Source organism: Vulpes lagopus, chromosome 2 (assembly GCF_018345385.1).
Source record: "Vulpes lagopus strain Blue_001 chromosome 2, ASM1834538v1, whole genome shotgun sequence".
NCBI lineage: Eukaryota > Metazoa > Chordata > Mammalia > Carnivora > Canidae > Vulpes > Vulpes lagopus.
In genome coordinates, this window is record NC_054825.1 from 173,722,698 (window position 1) to 173,741,094 (window position 18,397).

An 18,397-nucleotide genomic window follows, 5' to 3' on the forward strand; every position below is an offset into this window, starting at 1 on the left:
ACCCTATCGGTGGCTGGACCTGAGTCACGAGGGAGGGACTCTGGGCCGCCCAGCCGTGTCACCTTCTCCCAGGCCACAGTATAAGGAGTAGCGGCAGGGAGGAGGGCCCTGGGAAGGCAGGGGAGTCTGGGAAAGGAGAGAGAAGGCTGCGGACTCAGAGGGAAGGAGAGTAAGTCAGGAGGAAGAGAACAGAGGAGGGCACACAGACACGGAGGAGGTGGAAGGGCAAAGAGAAGAAAACTCGGGTGGGAAGAAGACAGGAGGGAGAGGAGTGAGGCAGAGATGAAGTCAAGGGGCTCCCTGGCCTGCCTCCTGCTGGCCCTGTGCCTGGGCAGTGGGGAGGCTGGCCCACTGCTGAGAGGAGGGGAGAGCGCCGGAGTGGGTGCTGGGGAGGCCCTGGGACACGGGGTGGGAGATGCCATCGGACAGGGGGTGGGAAATGCCATTAGCCAAGGAGTCGAAGAGGCTGCCGGCCAAGGGGCTGGAGAGGCGGCCGGCCCTGCAGCCCGGGACGCTGTGGGCCGTGGCATCGGGGAAGCGGCCCGTGCCCTTGGAAACACCGGGGGTGAGGCTGGCAGACAGGTGGAGAACGTCATTCGACATGGGGCCAATGCTGTCCACGGCTCCTGGCAGAGGGTGCCCGGCAGCGACGGTGCTTGGGTGAGTAGCTCCGGGCGAGGAGGTGCGCGGCGGTGGGCAGTCGGGGTGAGAACCTCGGCAATCACTGCGAGGATGGCTTGGCCTCCTACGTGCCACTGTCCGGGCTGGTTTCCCTCCACGCCACGGTGCAGCCCGCCTCCATCACGCTGGGGCCCCTCTCCCTGCCTTCGTCCTGCTGTGCCTGCCCTCCCGGGCCCAGGCGGGGAAGGTCACCCACACTCAGGGTGGGCATGTTGTTCTTGCAGGGAACCAATGGCCAGCCTCCATCTGGAGGCCACGGCATCTTTGGCTCCCAGGGTGGCTCTGGAGGCCACGGCCAGGGCAATCCTGGAGGTCCAGGGACCCCCTGGGGCCAGGGATATCCTGGAGGCTCAGATGGCAGCTTTGGAAACCACCCTCAGGGAGGCTCCTGGGGCCAGGGAGACTCTTTCCCTTCGGGGACCAACGCTCAGGTACAGCAACCACCCGGGCCCTGATGCTTGCCCCCTCTTGCCCTTCAAGACCCCCCGCCATGTGTCCCTCATCAGGGGGACCCACACCAGCCTCTTCCTCTCTGCAGGGGACTGTGGTCCAGCCTGGGTACGGCTCAGTGAGAGGCAGCAACTCGCACTCGGAGGTAAGGGGGGGGGAGTCTGGGGGAGAGGCCATCCGGGTGCTGGGTGTGTGGGACAGAGAGTAGGACAGACGAGGAGAGGATGGAGGATGGGGGTTGAGGTACCAGGCAGATTGCACAGGGAGGCCGGACGAGGGGGCGGAGAGGGACGGGCATGGGGAGAGACACGCCGGCAAAGGGGGCCAGGCCGCAGGAAGCCGGAGGGCCCGGCCTGTGGCGACGGCTTCCACGGAAGCCTGGAGACTCACCTGTCCCTGGAAACTTCCCTCCGCAGTGCACTAACCCCCCGCCATCCGGCTCGGGAGGCAGCTCCGGCCACTCTGGGGTAAGAGGACGGGCGGGTGGAGGCACCGGGCACAGGGAACTGGCCCCAGCAAGAGAGGGAGGGCAGGGGGGAGGCGGTCAATCTTCACTCTGGCCCCTTCCTGCCCCTCAGGGAGGCAGTGGCGGTGGCAGTGGTGGCAGCAGCGGCGGTGGCAGCAGCAGCAGTGGCGGCAGCAGCGGCGGTGGCAGCAGCAGCGGCGGTGGCAGCAGCAGCGGCGGTGGCAGCAGCGGCAGTGGCAGCAGCAGCAGCAGTGGCAGCAGCAGCGGTGGCAGCGGTGGCAGCAGTTACGGGCCCAGCTGGGTGAGTCGTGCTGGGCCGCTCGCCCTTCCGGCCTCCAGCAGGCCCTCCAGGCCGAGGTGCCCCCCCCCACTCGCAGTTTCGCTTGGGGGGCAGGGGGATGCTCCACCTCTGTCTAACCCAGGATTCCTGTTGGCAGAGCCCACAGAGCCGGGGGTGGCAGAGGGAACAGGACGCTGCTTGGGGAGCTCCCAGGAGACCCGGGGGCTAAAGGGGGAGGCCTGTCACCCACGCGGAGACAGGGACACGTACAGAGCTGGGGTGCAGGTGACGCTGATGAATACAGGGCACACGAGGCCCCTCTAGGGCTGAAGGGCCAGGAGGGGACCACGGCCTGGCAGCCGGCCTCGGGCAGCCCTGGGGTACCTGGGAAGGGTCTGGGAAAGGGCTCAGGCAAGAAGAGGGAAGCAAGAGGACAAGGCAGGCCACATAAGAGGCTTTAACTGATCGCTCCCCATACTACCTGCTTTCTCCCCCAATCCAGGACCGTCCCTTAGAAAATTCTAGGAATTTTGATCAGAGCGGCTACTCAGGCTCCCAGGTAAGGACCCTTGGGGTCCCTTCCTCTTTCTAGGTTCCAGAAGAGGGACGGGGAGGACAGAACGGGCCCTCAGGTGGCCGGGGTCAAGGCTCTGGAGAAGTTAGGCTCCCGAGGTTTTTCACTTCTGGCATGTGGTAGGGGGTAGAAGCCCACAGCTCAGAATCCCCAAACTGTCCCACATTTCCAAATACACTTGGCCACACCTGTTCTTTGTGCTCCGAATAACTTCCCTCGGTGGAAAAAAAAAAAAAAAAACCTTCCCTCGGTGGCCGGTGGCTAGTGGCTAAAGATGGGAAGAGAGGGAGGTTGGGCAGAGGGGAGCAAAACAGATCGCTAAGGCCCTGGCAACTATTTGGTCCCCGTCGAGTCCTTTTAAGAGCCTCTGTGGACTCTTGCTCTCCGTCCTCGCAGGGACACAATACCCCACAGGGACACAATACCGGCTCTTCCTGGGGGAGCAGTAGCGGAAGTGGTGGCGGAAGTGGCAGCGGAAATAAACCCGGGGTGAGTGTCTGCTGAGCGCCTGCATGGACCTGCCTCCTGTCTCTGGAGGGGAGGGGGAATTAGGGGTGCTGAGGCCTCTCGGATGAGGGGGGAGCTGGGAGAGCGACGGTCAGAGCTGAGAATGGGGTTGAGGTGAGGCAGCTGGGGGGTAGCCTTGGGGCTGCAACCTGGGGGCTGGGATTGCCATCTGGGTGGCAACAGAGGGAAAGCTGTCCCTCTCTCTCCCACAGTGTGACAGCCCAGGGAATGACGTCCGCATATCCGGAGGATCTGGGGGTCAGGTGAGAGCCAAACTTGGGACTGCGCCCACCTCTAAGGCTAACCTCCATCGCCGCCCCCTTTTGTGGGGGAAGAAACCAACCGCTTACCCCTACAAATACTAACAATCTCCAAAGTAATAATTAAGTGCAAATCCTTGTGTGACGTGCCTCACTTTGTATGGTGGGCGGGGCTGTGAAAAATCACATAGAAACCAGCCCTTTTGGAAACATAATCATTGCAAATGACCTGCACGCACCTGGCCAGCGAGCAGAATGCAGTGGCCTCTTTGACAGCATCTGGAAACTGGTTTTGCAAAGTGCGTGCTTCCCTCCTAGTTATTGAAGTCTGGGCTTTCTGTCAGCCCCTGCAGCACTGACAAGAGGAAATGTCACGCTAGGGTCCCCACGAAGCACCTAGAGGTCTTGTGAAAATGCAGCTTCTGAGTCAGCAGGCCCGGGGTGGGGCTGAGATTCTCCTTTCCGCCAGGTTCTGGGCAAGGCTGATGCGTGCTGGTGTGAGCGCCGCCGTGGGGAGAAGGCTCCCTGAATATTAGGCTCCTCGGATGTTAGGGATCCTAACCTCTATGGGTAGACAGGTGTCAGGAAAATTCCCAGCTTGTGAGTCTATTTCTAGTTTTTTATGTACCAAAGTCTTCACTATGTAGTCAAATACACTAGTCTCTTCTATGGTTTCTGCTCTTTCCTTCTAGAACTATGAAGACTTGTATAATTTCATTTTTTTCCTATTTAACTCTCTAATCTATCTGGACTTGACTTTTCTGTGTTCAATACAGTCCCATTCCGCAGTTCAGCTCGACTTACCCCACACCTGGGATCAGAGCGGTGTGCTTTCTTATGAAGGGAAAACCAGATAAAAAAAGAAGGCGGGCGGGGAGGGGGCGGGGGGGAGAATCAGCAAAGTTTAACGAAGTTCTCCCCGCACCCACAAATACTTAACTGGTGTTCCCAGACACATGCATTGAGTTATTCACACCACTGATGTAAACTGTCACTTGTAAATGCCTTCATATTTTGGGAGAGTTTCTGGGAGTTCTATTTTGTTAAGGTGACTCATCTGTTCTGTGATGCTACTTTCTTTATGGCACATTAACAGCTGCCAGTACAAGTCCTCCTTTGTTGCCCGTCTTCTCCAGTGTTTTCTTACCGATTCTTAAACATTTATTCTTTTAGATGAACTCCAAGATTATTTTGACCAGTTCCAAAAGAGAGTTCCACAAGGAGTTTTAAAGGAATTGTATTAAGCCAATACATAGATGTGCAGGGATGGACCTAAGATCTAAAACAATGATCTCTGTTGCACTGTCTCATCCCTCAGGGCTTCGGAGGAGGACAGGGAGGTCCTGGCAGCTCTGGTGACATCAGGGTAAGGAGACGACAGGCCTTGAGAGTAGAGGCTGGTGGCGGGAGATGGGATGGAAGTCAGCTTTGCAGTAGCAACGCTAACAGAGCACACAGTCCCGCATTGCAGGCCGGTTTTGATCTTAGCTCCGGGAAGTCATCTCAGTCCTGGGCAAGTGGGACTCAAGAGGCGCCTGCCTCTAACTTAGGAGGAGGCGAACCAGGCTACTTCACTGACTCTCCAGCCAGTGTCACCTTTCTGACCAATGCAGCACATCCACCCAGATTGCGTCTTGCAATTTAAGTCAATTTAGTCCGACTTTGTCTGCCTCAGAACCAGGGGACAATTCACTTTGGTGGCAAAGGCCATTCCTGTTGGGTTTTGGGCAGTTTGCAGAAGTGAATAGAAAGAGATGGTTATGCTGCCAATGAGGATCGTAAGTGAGCAGTGACCCAACCCACAGGAAGCTGAAGCAAGGTTTGCCAAGGGAGATGGGGCTACCCGGGGAGAAGAGCCTCCCTGGGGCCCTGGGGAATCCTTGCTGTGTGCCTGCCTCAGCCCCGATTCAGGAGTCTCCTGCCCACACCTGCTGGCCTGCTCTCTCATCCTTCATATTCCCCGCTTCCCCACTGACTCTTCGTTTTCTCTCTCTGCAGGAAATAAGCAAAGAGGGTGGTCACCTCGTTGGGGGCCCCCAAGACAATTCTCAGGTGAGCAGGGATGGCTTTAGGAGAAGAACACTGAGGGGTGTGGAAAAGAAACGGGAACCTCAGTATCTTTTCGCAAGCTGCTCTGACTCTGTGTCGAGTGACCAGACTAAGACAGGGGTCTGGGATCCCTGTCTCCTTGGTTCATCCATTCTCTCCCTTCTTAATTTTTTTTTTTTTTACCTCCCTTCTTCAAACTGTGATCATCATTGTGTATTATCACTGCGAGGGGAAACATAGCCAAAAGTAACAGGAGAATGGTCAGGGGGCTATTTTTGGAAACCGTACTTAAGGGTTGACAAGTGGAAAGCAGTGACCTCTGAGTTAGAAGGTGGGGGTTCAGAGGACAGCTGTCTCATCTGTCATCTGAGCATCTTCAGGCAGGGCAGTCGACCTTCTAAGCCTGGGCCTCCTCCTGGGTAAGACGGGGACGGCAAAACCTAACCTGCGTAACCCCCCAGTGACTGCAGAGCTTTCTGCATCATAACCAGCCCGGGGTGGTTCAGGATCCGGACGCTGGAGTCCGACAAGGAGACAGGTCCTGAGGCACGCTGCTGGACGGCTCTCAGTTTGCTTTCCTCACCTGTAAAGTAGAGACGTCTCCACCCAGGAATGTGGCAGGATAAGGCACCAGGCCAGGTGCACGGTGGGACTACACATTAGCTCCTAGCAGTGTTTTGGGGGACAGGTGACGGGATGGGGAGCAGAACAGGAAGATGATTCAAGGGACTGGGCAGGGTCACTCTAGAAACAGGTGGCAAATCATTCCGGGAAGGTGGGGTTCCTAGCTGCTGTGTGAAAAGGAGAAGAGGCAGCTTTACACAGAGTACACAGAGCTTGAGCAGAGGCAGAGACGGTGGGCCAGGAGCAGGGTGACGGGCACAGGCCTTGAACATCAGTCCCCCACCTTCCTACCCAGTGGCACGGGTCCAGTGGAGGAGGTGAAGCTGTCAGTGGGATCAATACCTTGGTGAGTGGAGGCATCACCCCACCTTGGGCCGGGACCATGTCAAGCGATCCCTGCCTCCCCGCCTGACTCCCAGAGCTCCTGCCTCGGCCTCTTGCTCACGGGGTGGGTTCCTACTCTCATCTCATTTCTCTTTGGTTCCTTAGAACTCTCAGACGTCTGCTGGGCTCTTCAACTTCGACACTTTCTGGAAGGTGAGTTTGGCAAGATTGCTCCGCTCACTTTGTTTTGGAAAAGCAAACCTCTGTCCCTCTGCCCCGCAGGCTGAAGTCCTCTTTCCAGAAGGACCAACCACCAGTGGTGGCCCTTGACCTCTTGCCCCAAGGCCCTGAACTAATTACTTTACAACTCAATTTGTCATTTTCCATTTTTTTTTTCCTTTCTGCAGAATTTTAAATCCAAGCTGGGTTTCATTAACTGGGATGCCATAAACAAGGTAAGGGCTGGAAGGTCGTGCCATTCCGATCTTCATGGGAGAGGGAAACGGAGAAGAAGCTACCTGCTAACCCCCCATGTGGGAAGCTAGGGAAATGATGATGGTACCGGGAGTGTTTTGTCCAGTGCACACACACACACAAAAAAAGAGAGACAAAAATAAAGAAGTAGGGGGCAGAGCGAGAAGGGGGTGGGAGTTTGGAAAGAGCCAGGAGTCAGGGATGAGAAAGGAATGGGCCTCTTTTGTGTCTCAATGTGCAGACTGAGCAGGTGTCAGCCTCAGTTTCTCCTTTGAGATCTGGAAGGTTAAGGGGAGAGTGAGGAAGCCTCATCCTCAGGACACCACAGAGGAGGCAGAGGCAGGGTAGGGGATGCACTGAACAGTCGGCGGGGAACTCAAGAGCCCAGGAGGACTGATGCCAGGAGAGAAGGGAAGGGAAGTGACTAGGTACTCAGCGCCTGCTGGGTGCCAGACTTTCTGGGCCCCAGGTGTGCGTCATCTTAGGAGGCACTTAGAGCCCAGAACCCCCCTTCTTCTTCCTCCTGCCCACCCCTCCCACATTCAGGGGAACCCCTGGCCAGGCTGATTTGACACCCGAATAGCAGAGGCGCCTCCAGAGTAGAGGCGGACCCACAATCCCAGCACCCACCAAAGGCAGACGTTGCAACTGGCAGCCCACTGCTGTGCTTTATTTCATTCATTGTTTTTGTTTTGTTTTGTTTTGAACACTATGAATTAGCTGCCAGATTTTAAAAACTGAGAGCTTTTACAGAATGACTTGGAATTCCAGTCTCTTGAAAAATGTGGCAACACCGGGCCCTCTTTGCTCAAGCTCCAGCGGGCAAGAGCTGAACGGCACTGCTTCTCTCCAGCAGCCACATGCCCGCTGCCCACCGCAGTGACCCCGAGTAGCTCAGTTTCTGACCCTTTGCACAAAAGAAGGGCGGCAAGGAGCCCTGCCCTCTAAAATTCTTGGGGGAAACAAGGCGGTGGTCCGCAGGGAGGCGGAGAGAGAGCCCCATGCTCAGGCAAGGCCAAGTCTGCGCCTTGGGGAATGAGGTGGGAGAGGGTGAGATGCTGGAGGCAGAAGTCCCCAGCTGTGCTCCGCTCAGGTTTGGATGAAAATGACGAAAATAAACTGTTTCTGTTTTATAGAGAACGGGTGTCTGGCAGGGGTGAGGCTCCTTACCGAGGACCGCAGGGAGACGAGTCCCCTGAGTACGAGGCACTTAGGGTCAGAGGCACAGACTGATGCTTCCCCAGGGGCCAGGAAGGCAGCAGACATTCCTGCACACCTAGGGGGGCAGTGGAGGGGGCTCACAGTTAGGATTCACTGGGGGCAGTTCCCCCCGGGAGCAGCTCTAGGAGGGCCAGAGAAGAGGGGGAGCCCGTGTCCTTCACAGGGAGGGAGCTGAACACTGGGGCCAGAGGGAGCAGTGCCAACAGGGAGCCGATACGGAACAGTTCCTGCCAAGTATGAGGTGTTCCATTGCAAACTGGAATATCTGGATTTGACTGGATGACAGCCGTGGGCAAAAAAGATCCCTGCAGATTTCAGGAGCAGAGAGGCCTGATCCACCCCTGCTTGGCCCATTAAGCCCTGAACTCTTATTCCTTGAGCTCCTTCTTAGAACTTACTTCTTTGCCCAGGACCAGAGGAGCTTTCGCACCCCGTGACCTTCAGACAAGGAGCTACCAGATGGATGGGAGCCCCCCTCCCACCCCTTCTTAAAACCTCATTATCCACCGCTAATTGCAACCCTTACCCTTGAAATAAACCTTAGCTGCCCCACACTCCTGGTCTCTGCTCCTTTCTTAAGACTCCACTGTTGCTTCAGGGGGGTTGGAAGGGCCAACTGCAGCCCCATGGCTTCGGGAAATGGGCTGGGGCTGGAAGGGCAGGTAAAAAGGCGGGAAGATCTGAGGGCAGGTCCTGGTCCCTAAGGTTTCACCGCAGTGGCCTTCTGCCAGAGGCTGGGGAAGCAGGGAGACTGAAGAGTGGGGTACCTGTGTTGGGGGTGGGGGGCTGGTTAGTGGCTCCAGAGATCTAGCCTCTCTCTCCCTCTGCTGCCAGACGGAGTTTTCTGGTGTCCCTAAAAGTCACCCAGCTTCCCCCCAGACCTTAGCCACAATTAAATTCTGAAGGCTGAGCGATGGTGGTGGCGGGAATAGGGGTGTAGGTGAGCAAGGGGCCGGGCTCCCAGCTCACCTGCACCCTACCTTTCCTCCGCAGGGCCAAGTCCCACGCCCCAGCACACGCGCCCTGCTCTACTTCAGCCGGCTCTGGGAGGTAGGAGAACTCTCACTTTTCAGAGAACTAGGGATCCTGGTCACCTGTCCCTCTCCCCACCTCCCTCAAGCTCCAGCCCACCTGTCACAAAATCCGCCCTTTTTTCATTTTTGAGATGGGCAATCTCACCCGAATGCCATCCGAAGTGCTAACACCCTCAACCTCCGGTATGCTTATCTTCAACTAAACCCAAACCACACCCAGGCGCCCAAACCCACTCTTGCACATGAGCGTGAAACTTTCCAACAAGCTGCCACACTCCCCATTGAGGCCCACTCACCTCTTCTCCTCCCTCCAGGACTTCAAACACAACACCCCTTTCCTGAACTGGAAAGAAATTATTGAGGTAAGGGTAGCAGAACCTCTTGTTTTGGGGTTAGGAAGCTCAGATCCAGGGACGGGAGGGTCCGGGCTCTTGGCACAGGGCCGGCAGATTCAGTCCCTGTTGCTGACTTTCCCCACTGAGGCAGGGCACCTCCCTCCCTTCGCACTCTCCTCCCTTTCTGCAACCGAGTGGGGGTGGGGTAGGGAGAGGAGCTGTGAGTCAGTGGAGAAGGAGTAGGGTGGGCGGTCCCCCCTGGGATAAAAGCTGAGGCCAAGGGCTGGGGCCTCCAGAGGCGCAGGAACATGAAGCCAACCACCATCTCCGCTCTGTTGCTGCTCCTGCTGGGGGTGTCCTGGCTCAGGGGGAGCCACAGCTGGGTGGGTACTGGTGGGGTGAGCAGATGGTGGGGCCTGAGCCGGGGGCCTCTCTCAGGACTGGAAAAGGGGTGTCAGGGAGGAGAGCTGAAAGGAAACTAGAGGCCTTAGGGGAGCAGATCAGGCCATGGTCAAGTGTGAGCAGGTGCAACAGGTCGGAATATCCGGGTTCTGGGAAGGATGGGCAGGACCTCTGGGTCCTGCAGAAGGCCACATCTTGAGCCTGCATGGCCATTGGCCTTTGGGCACAGAGGCCAAGGCTGCCCACTCACTCATGCGTGTGGGCCAGGCATGTGAGGCTGGACGGTTGCCGGGGCGGGCAACAAGGGTGGAGGTCAGGGCCTCAGATCAGATGCATTTTGTCACGTACTCATGAATGACCGATGTGGCCATGTCATCTGATGGAAAGCTGATTTTTAATTGTTCGTAACTAATGTAAAAATGCAGACCAAACAAAAAATGTCTGGAGGCCAGTGGTCAAGCAGCCTGTGACCTCAGTGTTAAGGCTAAGAGTGGGGCTACAATTCAATGGGAGTGAAGTCAGAGTTAGGAGGAACATCCTACCCCTGTGTGTGTGTGTAGAGGTGGGAGTCCTGAGTGGAGAAGTGGTGGTTGCAGCAACTAAACTTCTCCCCTGCTGCTGGGAAGCTACCCCTGGCCCTGCCCGCGGAGGGGAGATGGCCCATGCACCTGTGCTGCGGCTTCCAGGGCTTTCCTGTATTTCTCCCCCTTCTCTCTCTCTCCGTGGGCAGCGAGCCAATCTAATCACCTCACTTTGCCTGTTTGCTGAGGACAATAGCCCTCCTTTCAGGAACCCTGCGGGAACAGTGTTTGAGAACAGGGACTGTGGGGCCAGGGAGGAGCAGGGTTCTGTGCTGGCGGAAGGTGGGTTGGGGCTGAGGGCCGGATGGGCGCCAAGGGAGTCTGTGTGGGTCCCACTTGCCGTTCTTGCCCAGTCCCAGGCCGCGGCCTCGCTGCAGGTGCACCGGGGTGGGGGGGGGCGGGGGTGCTGCCTCGCTCCCGACACTGAGTGTGGAAATCTGTCCTGTATCTGTCGGGTCATCAGTGTCCTCCAGGCTCGCTGCCTTCTCTGGAGGCAGTGCTGGTCCTGGGCCGCAGAGCGGGGTGCGGCGGGGTGTGTGGGTGCTGGTGCTCCCACGGGCGGGCAGGGCCTAGGTGGCAGGTGGCGGGAGCCCCACGAGTGTGGGGAGGGGCCCGGAAGACCTCAGGCAAGGATGCCCTCACCGCGGCCCTCTCCCTTCCAGGGGGCTGATGCGACTTCGCTCCAGAAGAGGTCAGGCGGTGCCAGTCAGGTGAGTCTCCGCCCTCAGGCTGCCTCCAACGGCCAGGCCCAGGCCCTCTCGGTCTTGTTCTCGGGGCTGGCCCATCTGACATTCTCTCTCTCTCCTGCACACCCCCTTTCTGTCATTTTCTCAGTCTGGCGCAGGATGGCAGGAGGTGGCGGCCGTGACTTCCAAGGTAGGACATCTGCCACCTGAGCACCTGACCCAAACCTCACTGGTCTCCTCGGTCTCCTGCCCTCATCCCCCAAGTAACCCTTGAGGAGCTGGGAGAGGTGCCGGGGAAGGGGGAGGCAGGGCCGTGCGGACTAGGACCATGAGGGAGGTGAGGCCATGGGCTCTGGCTGCCTGAAGATTCTACGGGGCAACAATGCATGACACACGGAGGGAAGGCCGGGGGCTGGGAGAGAGGTCTGGCCCAGGCCGGGAGGCGGGTGCTTATTCCACCAAAATGCCCTCATCCCTTCTCTCCTACCTGCCCGCCCCTCCGCTTCCTTCCACAGAACCCCTATAACCAGCAGGCATACCCTACTCCCGCTGGCGGGCAGTACTCAGCCAAGATCCCCTCTAAGGTAAGACTCCCTAATGCCCGGTTTCCCCACTGGGGTCTCTGCATGGGGGCGAGGGAGGGAGGCTTTCATGGCCAGTCTTAGCTGAGCCCGAATCCTGTTCATTTCGAAAGTCAAAGTCTCATCTCTCTGCCCCTGGGGAGGGAGACTCGGGCTCCCTGAGAGCTGTTTGGAGTGGAGGTGGAAGGTCCAAGGTTCCTCACTCCCACGCACTCAGAAAAAGTTACAGGGGGGCAGCGGCTGCATCACACGCCCTGGAGAAAAATGGGGACCAGCATCCTCTCAAATAGGGACGTATGACTCTAAAAAACCCTCACATGACACGCATCAGGCAGCCTTCCCTCATGGTGTCTGCTCTCTCCGCCTCCTTGACTGCTGTGAACTTTCCTGGGAGGGGCGGAGAGTGAGAGGAGGACACTCGAGTTAGGGGAGGCTTTTCCCACCAGCTTGTGTTGCTGGGAAAATTAATGCTTCGTTCCACAAAGGAAATTAATAGAAAAAAAGAGAAAACAACCAAAACCCTGAGAACTTTATTGCGTTCAGTTGCAAAGAAAGCGATCTTATAGATCCAGTAAGTGAATGTGCTAAATGCTAATGAGGCCGGTGAAGAAAAAGCAGGTGCTCTTTCCCTCCATCTCTCAGAACCAGGGAGCCCTGGCCCTGATTTCTAGCCACCCAGCAGGCAGAGGGACACCTACCTACCTACCTACCTACCTACCTACCTACCTTCTTTTCACTCTGCTGGGTCAGTGTGTGCTCTTCTTGGGTACAACGTACTTAGGGTGATAAATCTACTTTGAAAGAAAGTCTAGGGGCTGAATGTCCACCTTCAGACTCAAGGACCCTTGAGATAATCTTGGTCTGAGCTGCCTGGGCCACCGGGCCATTCCTAGGCCCTGAGCATGTGGCAGATGCCTCTGTGGCCCCACATCACCTCCTCTGATCTCTCTTTACAGGGGGGAGTCACGCCTTCCTCCTCGGTGAGTAGTGGGGCGGGGAACCCGTGGCTCCTGGGAGAAGGGGTGTGAGGCCAGAGGTGTGCGGGGGGCCAGGGCCACGGACACTCAGCCGTTCTCCTCGTCCCACAGGCTTCCCGGGTGCGGCCTGGCCTGCTGCAGTGGGTGAAGTTCTGGTAGGTGAGTGTCGGAGGGAGCTGCGCCAGCCTGATCTGGGGGCCCCACACGGCCACCCCAGAGGCAGGCTGGGATCTCGGCATTTGCTTTGCTTTGGGCTGATGCTCTAAAGGCATCGAGGAGGCGACCCCCGCGTGGAGCAAGACTCACAAGGAAATGACCGAGGACACGTGTGAAGTACCTGCTGATGCTGAGGGAAGGCCGGCCAGAGGCTGGGCGTGCAGGGACAGCTGGGGAGAGGCTGGAGGGGGGGGCGGGCGCGACAGTCGGGTCTGGGGAGCTGCAGAGAAAGGCTCAGGGGTAGGAAGAGTGAGTCACCAATGGGGAAAGGGAGATGGATTAACTTGGCAGAAGGGCAAAGTCTGTCTTACGGAGGCGCAAGAGTGAGGGGATGTGCAGGTGAAGCATCCCCCCCCCAAGAAACTGTGGGAGCGCAGAGGCTGGAAGAAAGGAACCCCGGTTTCAACAGTCACGAGTAGCCATCTTCTACCATTTGCTCTTTTTTCTTCTAGAAAATTATTTCCGATCACGACCGAGGCCCCGACCAATGTCAGTCGTCAGTCGTGAAGGAGGCCACCCGCGCCCCGCCCCCAGCTCTCTCCCTGCGTCAGGCTTGGTCTCGGTGCCGACACCTGCTTTTTCCAGGTTGGGGACCTGGTCTGTCTGTCCGTCGTTTCTTCCAACGGCGCTGTGGTATCTCCTTGTCCAGCAACCTCATTGGACGAATCTGCCACTTTCCTCACCTACTCCGTGTTGTGACCTGAAGTCACTGTGACAATTCTTCAGAAGAAGTTTCCTGTTGAGTTTCTTTGTGGAAATAAAACATAAATCTTGTTTCCTTAAGATTTCACACGCTGTGTTCTTTCAAATTATGCTGATGGCCAAGATCAGGGAGGATGGAGGTGATTCAGGGGCAGATAACTCGCCTTCTTGCTGAGAGTGGTAGACCAAATGGGGGGCTAAGACAGGTAAGACCTGGGTGGCCCTATCAAGCAGTAGCTAGTTGATCTCACTGTGCCTCAGTTTCTCCATCCGTCAAAAATCATCTTGGCCCACCCTGTGCCTGAATGCCATGTCCCCCGCAGCTGACGCACTCACAGGTGTTTTGCTAACCTGAAAAGGCAACAGGGAAGTGGTTCACATCAGGAGGAGGGAGTAAAGAGGCTTTCAGGAGAGGAGGCCCACCCCAGAGGGTCAGGAAGGGGGCAACAATAGCAGGATATATGCCTCAGCCTTGTAAACACATGGAGGTATGGATGGGGTGGTGAACTTAGGAAGTTGTGGGCAAGTGGCTCATACCCAACCCAGTGCCTTATCATATGCAGTGTCTTTGGGATGCAGACAGAGTGGTAGAAACTTCTACTCCATTAATGTGCCAAGGAAACAGGCAGAGGTTCTTGGCACAGGCCAAGCCCAGGCTTATCCCAAGCCTAGGAACTCTGCAGATAGGCCTGGAGAGTCTGTATTTGAGTCTCTGAGTCAAAGTCCCATCAAGGCCATGTCATGTGCCCGAATTAGGGAATCCCCACCACTCATCCCTGACATCCCTGCAGGGACCCAGGAAATAAAAGGAGGGCAGGAAGCACCCTGCCAGCCCAGGCGATTCCCTCTGAGACTGCAAGGCGCACACAGCTCCTGTCTGCCTTGGTCACTGCTCCATCCCCAGCACTGACCACAGGGCCTGGCACAGGGTGGGCCTCAAATAGTTGATGAATAAATAAAAAAAGAAACCTGGTCCAAAATGGATTTGGGGAAGCTGTTTTGATCAAACCCGTCTGGGTGAGAGAAAGATGAGGACTATTCCTTTGCTCTGCACCCTACTTTCACTTTTGTCCTTAAATTGGGGCCACCACTTTATAGACACACCTCCTCGTGTCCTGCTCTGCTCTATTGCATTTTGCAGATATTACATTTTTTACAAATTGAAGGTTTGTGGCAACTCTGCATCAAGCAAGTCTCCTGGAACCAGTTTTCCAATAGTATTTGCTCACTTCATGCCTCTGTGTTACATTTGGTAATTCTCTCAATATTTCAAACTCTTTCATTATTCTTATATTTGTTACGGTGATCTGCGATCACTGATGTTTGATGTTACTATTATTAATCATTGTGGGGCACCACAAACCGCACCTATATAAGACAGCAAACTTAATCCATAAATCCTAAAATTAGGTGGTGTTGACTACTCTACTGACTGGCTGTTCTCCTGTCTGACTCCTCTCCTTGGGTCTTTCTATTCCCTAAGACAACAATATTGAAATTAGGCCAATTGGGGTGCCTGTGTGGCATAGCCAGTTAAACATCCTACTCTTGGTTTTGGCTTGGGTCCTAATCTTGGAGTTGTGGGACTGAGCACCATGTTGGCCTCTAAGCTCAGTAGAGAGTCTGCTTAGGATTCTCTCTCCCTCTGCTCCTCCCCTCACTCTGGAATAAATAGATAAATCTTAAAAAAAAAAAAAGGAAGAAAAGAAATTAGGCCAATTAATAACTCTACACTGGCCTCTAAGTATTCAAGTGAAAGGAAGAGTTACATGTCTCTCACTTTAAATCAAAAGCTAGGGGTGCCAGGGTGGCTTAGTTGGTTAATCAACTGCCTTCAGCTCAGGTCATGATCTCGGTGTCCTGGGATCGAGCTCCCTGCTCAGCAGGGAGTCTGCTTGTCCCTCTCCCTCCCTGCTTGCCCCCTGCTTGTGCCCTCTCTTGCTCTCTCTCTCTCTCTCAAATAAATAGATGAAAATCTTTAAAAAAAAATCAAAAGTCAGAAATGACCAAGCTTAGTAAGGAAGGCATGTTAAAAGCTGAGGTGGGCTAAAACCTAGGCCTCTTGCTCTAGTTCAGCTGGAGCATTTGTGAATGCAAAGAAAAAGTACTTGATAGAAATGAAAAGTGCTACTTTAGTAAGTGCATGATCAATCAGAGAGCAGTCTTGTTGCTGATATGGAGAAAATTTCTGTTCAAACCAGCTACAACATTCCCTTAAGCCAAAGCCTGATCCAGAGCAAGGCCCTGGCTCTTCAATTCTGTGAAGGCTGAGAGAGGTGAAGAAGCTGCAGAAGAAAAGCTGGAAGCTAGCAGAGGTGGGTTCATGAGGTCTAAGAAAAGAAGCCATCTCCACCACAGAAAAGTGCAAGCTGAAGCAGCAAGTGCTAATGTAGAAGCAGCAGCAAGTTACCCAGATGATCTAGCTAAGATAATTCATGAAGGCAGCTACACTTAAGTATTAGATTTTTAAATAGATTTTAAAAAATAGATTTTCCTTCTCTATTGGAAGGAGACACCATCTAGGACTTTCATAACTAGTGATAAGTCAATGCCTGACTTCACAACTTCAAATCCCAGGCTGAGATCTACTGCTCAGGAAAAAGAGAGAGAGAGAGAGAGAGAGAGAGAGAGATTCCTTTCAAAATACTGTTCACAGACAATGTACCTGTCACCCAAGAGCTCTGATGGAGATGGATGAGATTCATGTGTTTTTTTTTTAAGATTTTATTTATTCATAAGAGACACAGAGAGACAGAGGCAGAGGGAGAAGCAAGCTCCAGGCAGGGAGCCTTATGCGGGACTTGATCCCAGGACCCTGGGATCATGCCCTGAGCCAAAGGCAGATGCTCAACCACTGAGCTCCCCAGGCGTCCTGAGATTCATGTTTTCATGCCCACTGGTACCATTCAATTCTGCAGCTCATGGATCAAGGAGTCATTGTAACTTTCAAAGCTTATTATTTAAGAAATATATTTTATAAGGCAATAGCTGCGATGGATAGTGGTTCCTCTGATAAGCAAAATAAACTGAAAACCTCTTGGAAGAGATTCACTGTTCTAGATGCCATTAAGAATGTCTGTGATTCGTCAGAAGATGTTAAAATATCAAGGAGTACAGCGGTTTGGAAGAAGCTGACCAAACCCTTGTCGATGACTTTGAGGGGCTCAGGACTTCAGTGGAGGATGTCACTGCAGATGTGGTGGAAACAACAAGAGGGCCTGAGCGTGGGACTGAATTGCTGCATGCTGAATTGCTTCATGATCAAACTGAAGAGATGAGGAGCTGCTTCTATGAATGAGCGAAGAAAGTGGTTTTTTTTTTTTTAAGATTTTATTTATTTGTTCAAGAAAGACAGAGAGAGAGAGAGAGAGAGAGAGAGAGGCAGAGAGATAGGCAGAGAGATAGGGAGAGGGTGAAGCAGGCTCCAAGCAAGGAAGCCTGATGTGGGACTCGATCCTGGGACTCCGGGGTCACGCCGAGCCAAAGGCAGACACTCAACCACTGAGCCACCCAGACATCCCAAGAAAATGGTTTCATGAGATAGAATCTATTCCTGGTGAAGATGCTGTGAAGATTGTTGAAATGACAACAAAAGATTTAGAATTTGTCATAGATTAGTTGATAAAAGCAGCAGCAGAATTTGAGAGGCCTGACTCCAATTCTGAAGGGAGTTCTACTGTGGGTAAAATGCTATCCAATAGCATCACATGCTAGAGAGAAATTGTTCAGAAAGGAAGTCAATTGATGCAACAAACTTCATTTTGTCTTAAGAAACTGCCACAGTCACCCCAGCTTTCAGCAACCACCACCCTGATCAGTCAGCAGCCATTGACATCAAGGTGAGACCCTCCAGCAGCAAAAACATTACACTTTGCCGAAAGCTCACTTGATGGTTAGCATTCTTTAGCAATAAAGTTTTTCTTTTTTATAACTTAATTTCTTTTTTAAGGTTTTATTTATTTATTCATGAGACACACACACACACACACACACACAGAGAGAGAGAGAGAGAGAGAGAGAGAGAGAGGCAGAGACACAGGCAAAGGGAGAAGCAGGCTCCATGCAGGGAGCCCGATGTCGGACTCGATCCCGGGACTCCAGGATCACGCCCTGAGCTGAGGGCAGATGCTCAACTGCTGAACCACCCAGGGACCCCAGCAATAAAATTTTTTTTGTTTTGTTTTTTTTTTTTCAATAAAATATTTTTTAAACTAAGATAAGTATTTTGTCTTTTTAAGGCATAATGCTATTACACACTTACTAGATTACAAAATAGTGTAAACATAATTTTTAGGTGCATTGGGAAACCACAAAATTCATTTGACTCAATGGGGTGCCTGGGTGGCTCAGTTGGTTGAGGATCTGACTCTTAATTTTGGCTCAGGTCAGGTACTCACGTTGTGAGACTGAGCCCCACATTTGTCTCTGTGCTGAGTGTGGGGCCTGCTTGAGGTTCTCGCTTTCCCTCTTCCTCTGCCCCTCACCCCCTGGGCTCATGCACACACGCATGTACACTCACTCACTCAACCAATAAAGGGGTGCCTGGGTGGCTCAGTTGAGTGTCTGACTCTTGGTTTTGGCTCAGATCATGATCTCGGGGTCCTGGTATCAAGTCCTGCATTGGGCTCCAGTCCGGTTGTGAGACTGAGCCCCACGTTAGTCTCTGCACTGAGCGGGGAACTTGCTTGAGGGTTCTTTCTCCCTCTCCCTCAGCCCCTCCCTATGCATAAGCAGGTGCTCTTGCTCTTGCTCTCTCTCTCTCAAATAAATAATTCCTTAAAAATATATTAAAAATAAATAAATTCATCTAATTTATTTTATTGCAATATTTGCTTTATTGTGGTGGTCTGGAACCTAATCTGCAATATCTCCACGGGGTGTCTGTCCTCATCTTGGATTTCAACTGTGTAGGGAGGGCGCCTTGCAGTACCTCCTGGAAGCCACAGGGAGGAGAACCCAGCTCTCCCAGGGCA

General features: G+C 54.2%; 1 protein-coding gene across 3 annotated transcripts; it reads left to right on the top strand.

Moving 5' to 3' along the window:
- The first annotated feature begins 117 nt into the window (after nt 1-117).
- On the top strand, nt 118-13,505 carry DMKN (dermokine). 3 transcript variants are annotated; one of them, XM_041745110.1, is made up of 21 exons: nt 118-660; nt 906-1,112; nt 1,220-1,276; nt 1,548-1,598; nt 1,710-1,898; nt 2,380-2,436; nt 2,848-2,940; nt 3,171-3,221; nt 4,537-4,584; nt 5,217-5,270; nt 6,187-6,237; nt 6,381-6,428; nt 6,623-6,670; nt 8,904-8,960; nt 9,259-9,306; nt 10,925-10,972; nt 11,097-11,138; nt 11,464-11,532; nt 12,486-12,509; nt 12,618-12,665; nt 13,175-13,505. In XM_041745110.1, exons 1-20 carry the CDS (start codon nt 283-285, stop codon nt 12,663-12,665), a joined length of 1,668 nt encoding a protein of 555 aa, XP_041601044.1. In that variant the 5' UTR covers nt 118-282; the 3' UTR covers nt 13,175-13,505. The 3 variants fall into 3 exon arrangements, with proteins under 3 accessions (XP_041601044.1, XP_041601045.1, XP_041601046.1); XM_041745111.1 differs by lacking the exon at nt 6,187-6,237; XM_041745112.1 differs by lacking the exons at nt 8,904-8,960; nt 9,259-9,306; nt 10,925-10,972; ... (3 more) ...; nt 12,618-12,665; nt 13,175-13,505 and adding an exon at nt 8,321-8,464.
- Nucleotides 13,506-18,397: the final 4,892 nt, after the last annotated feature.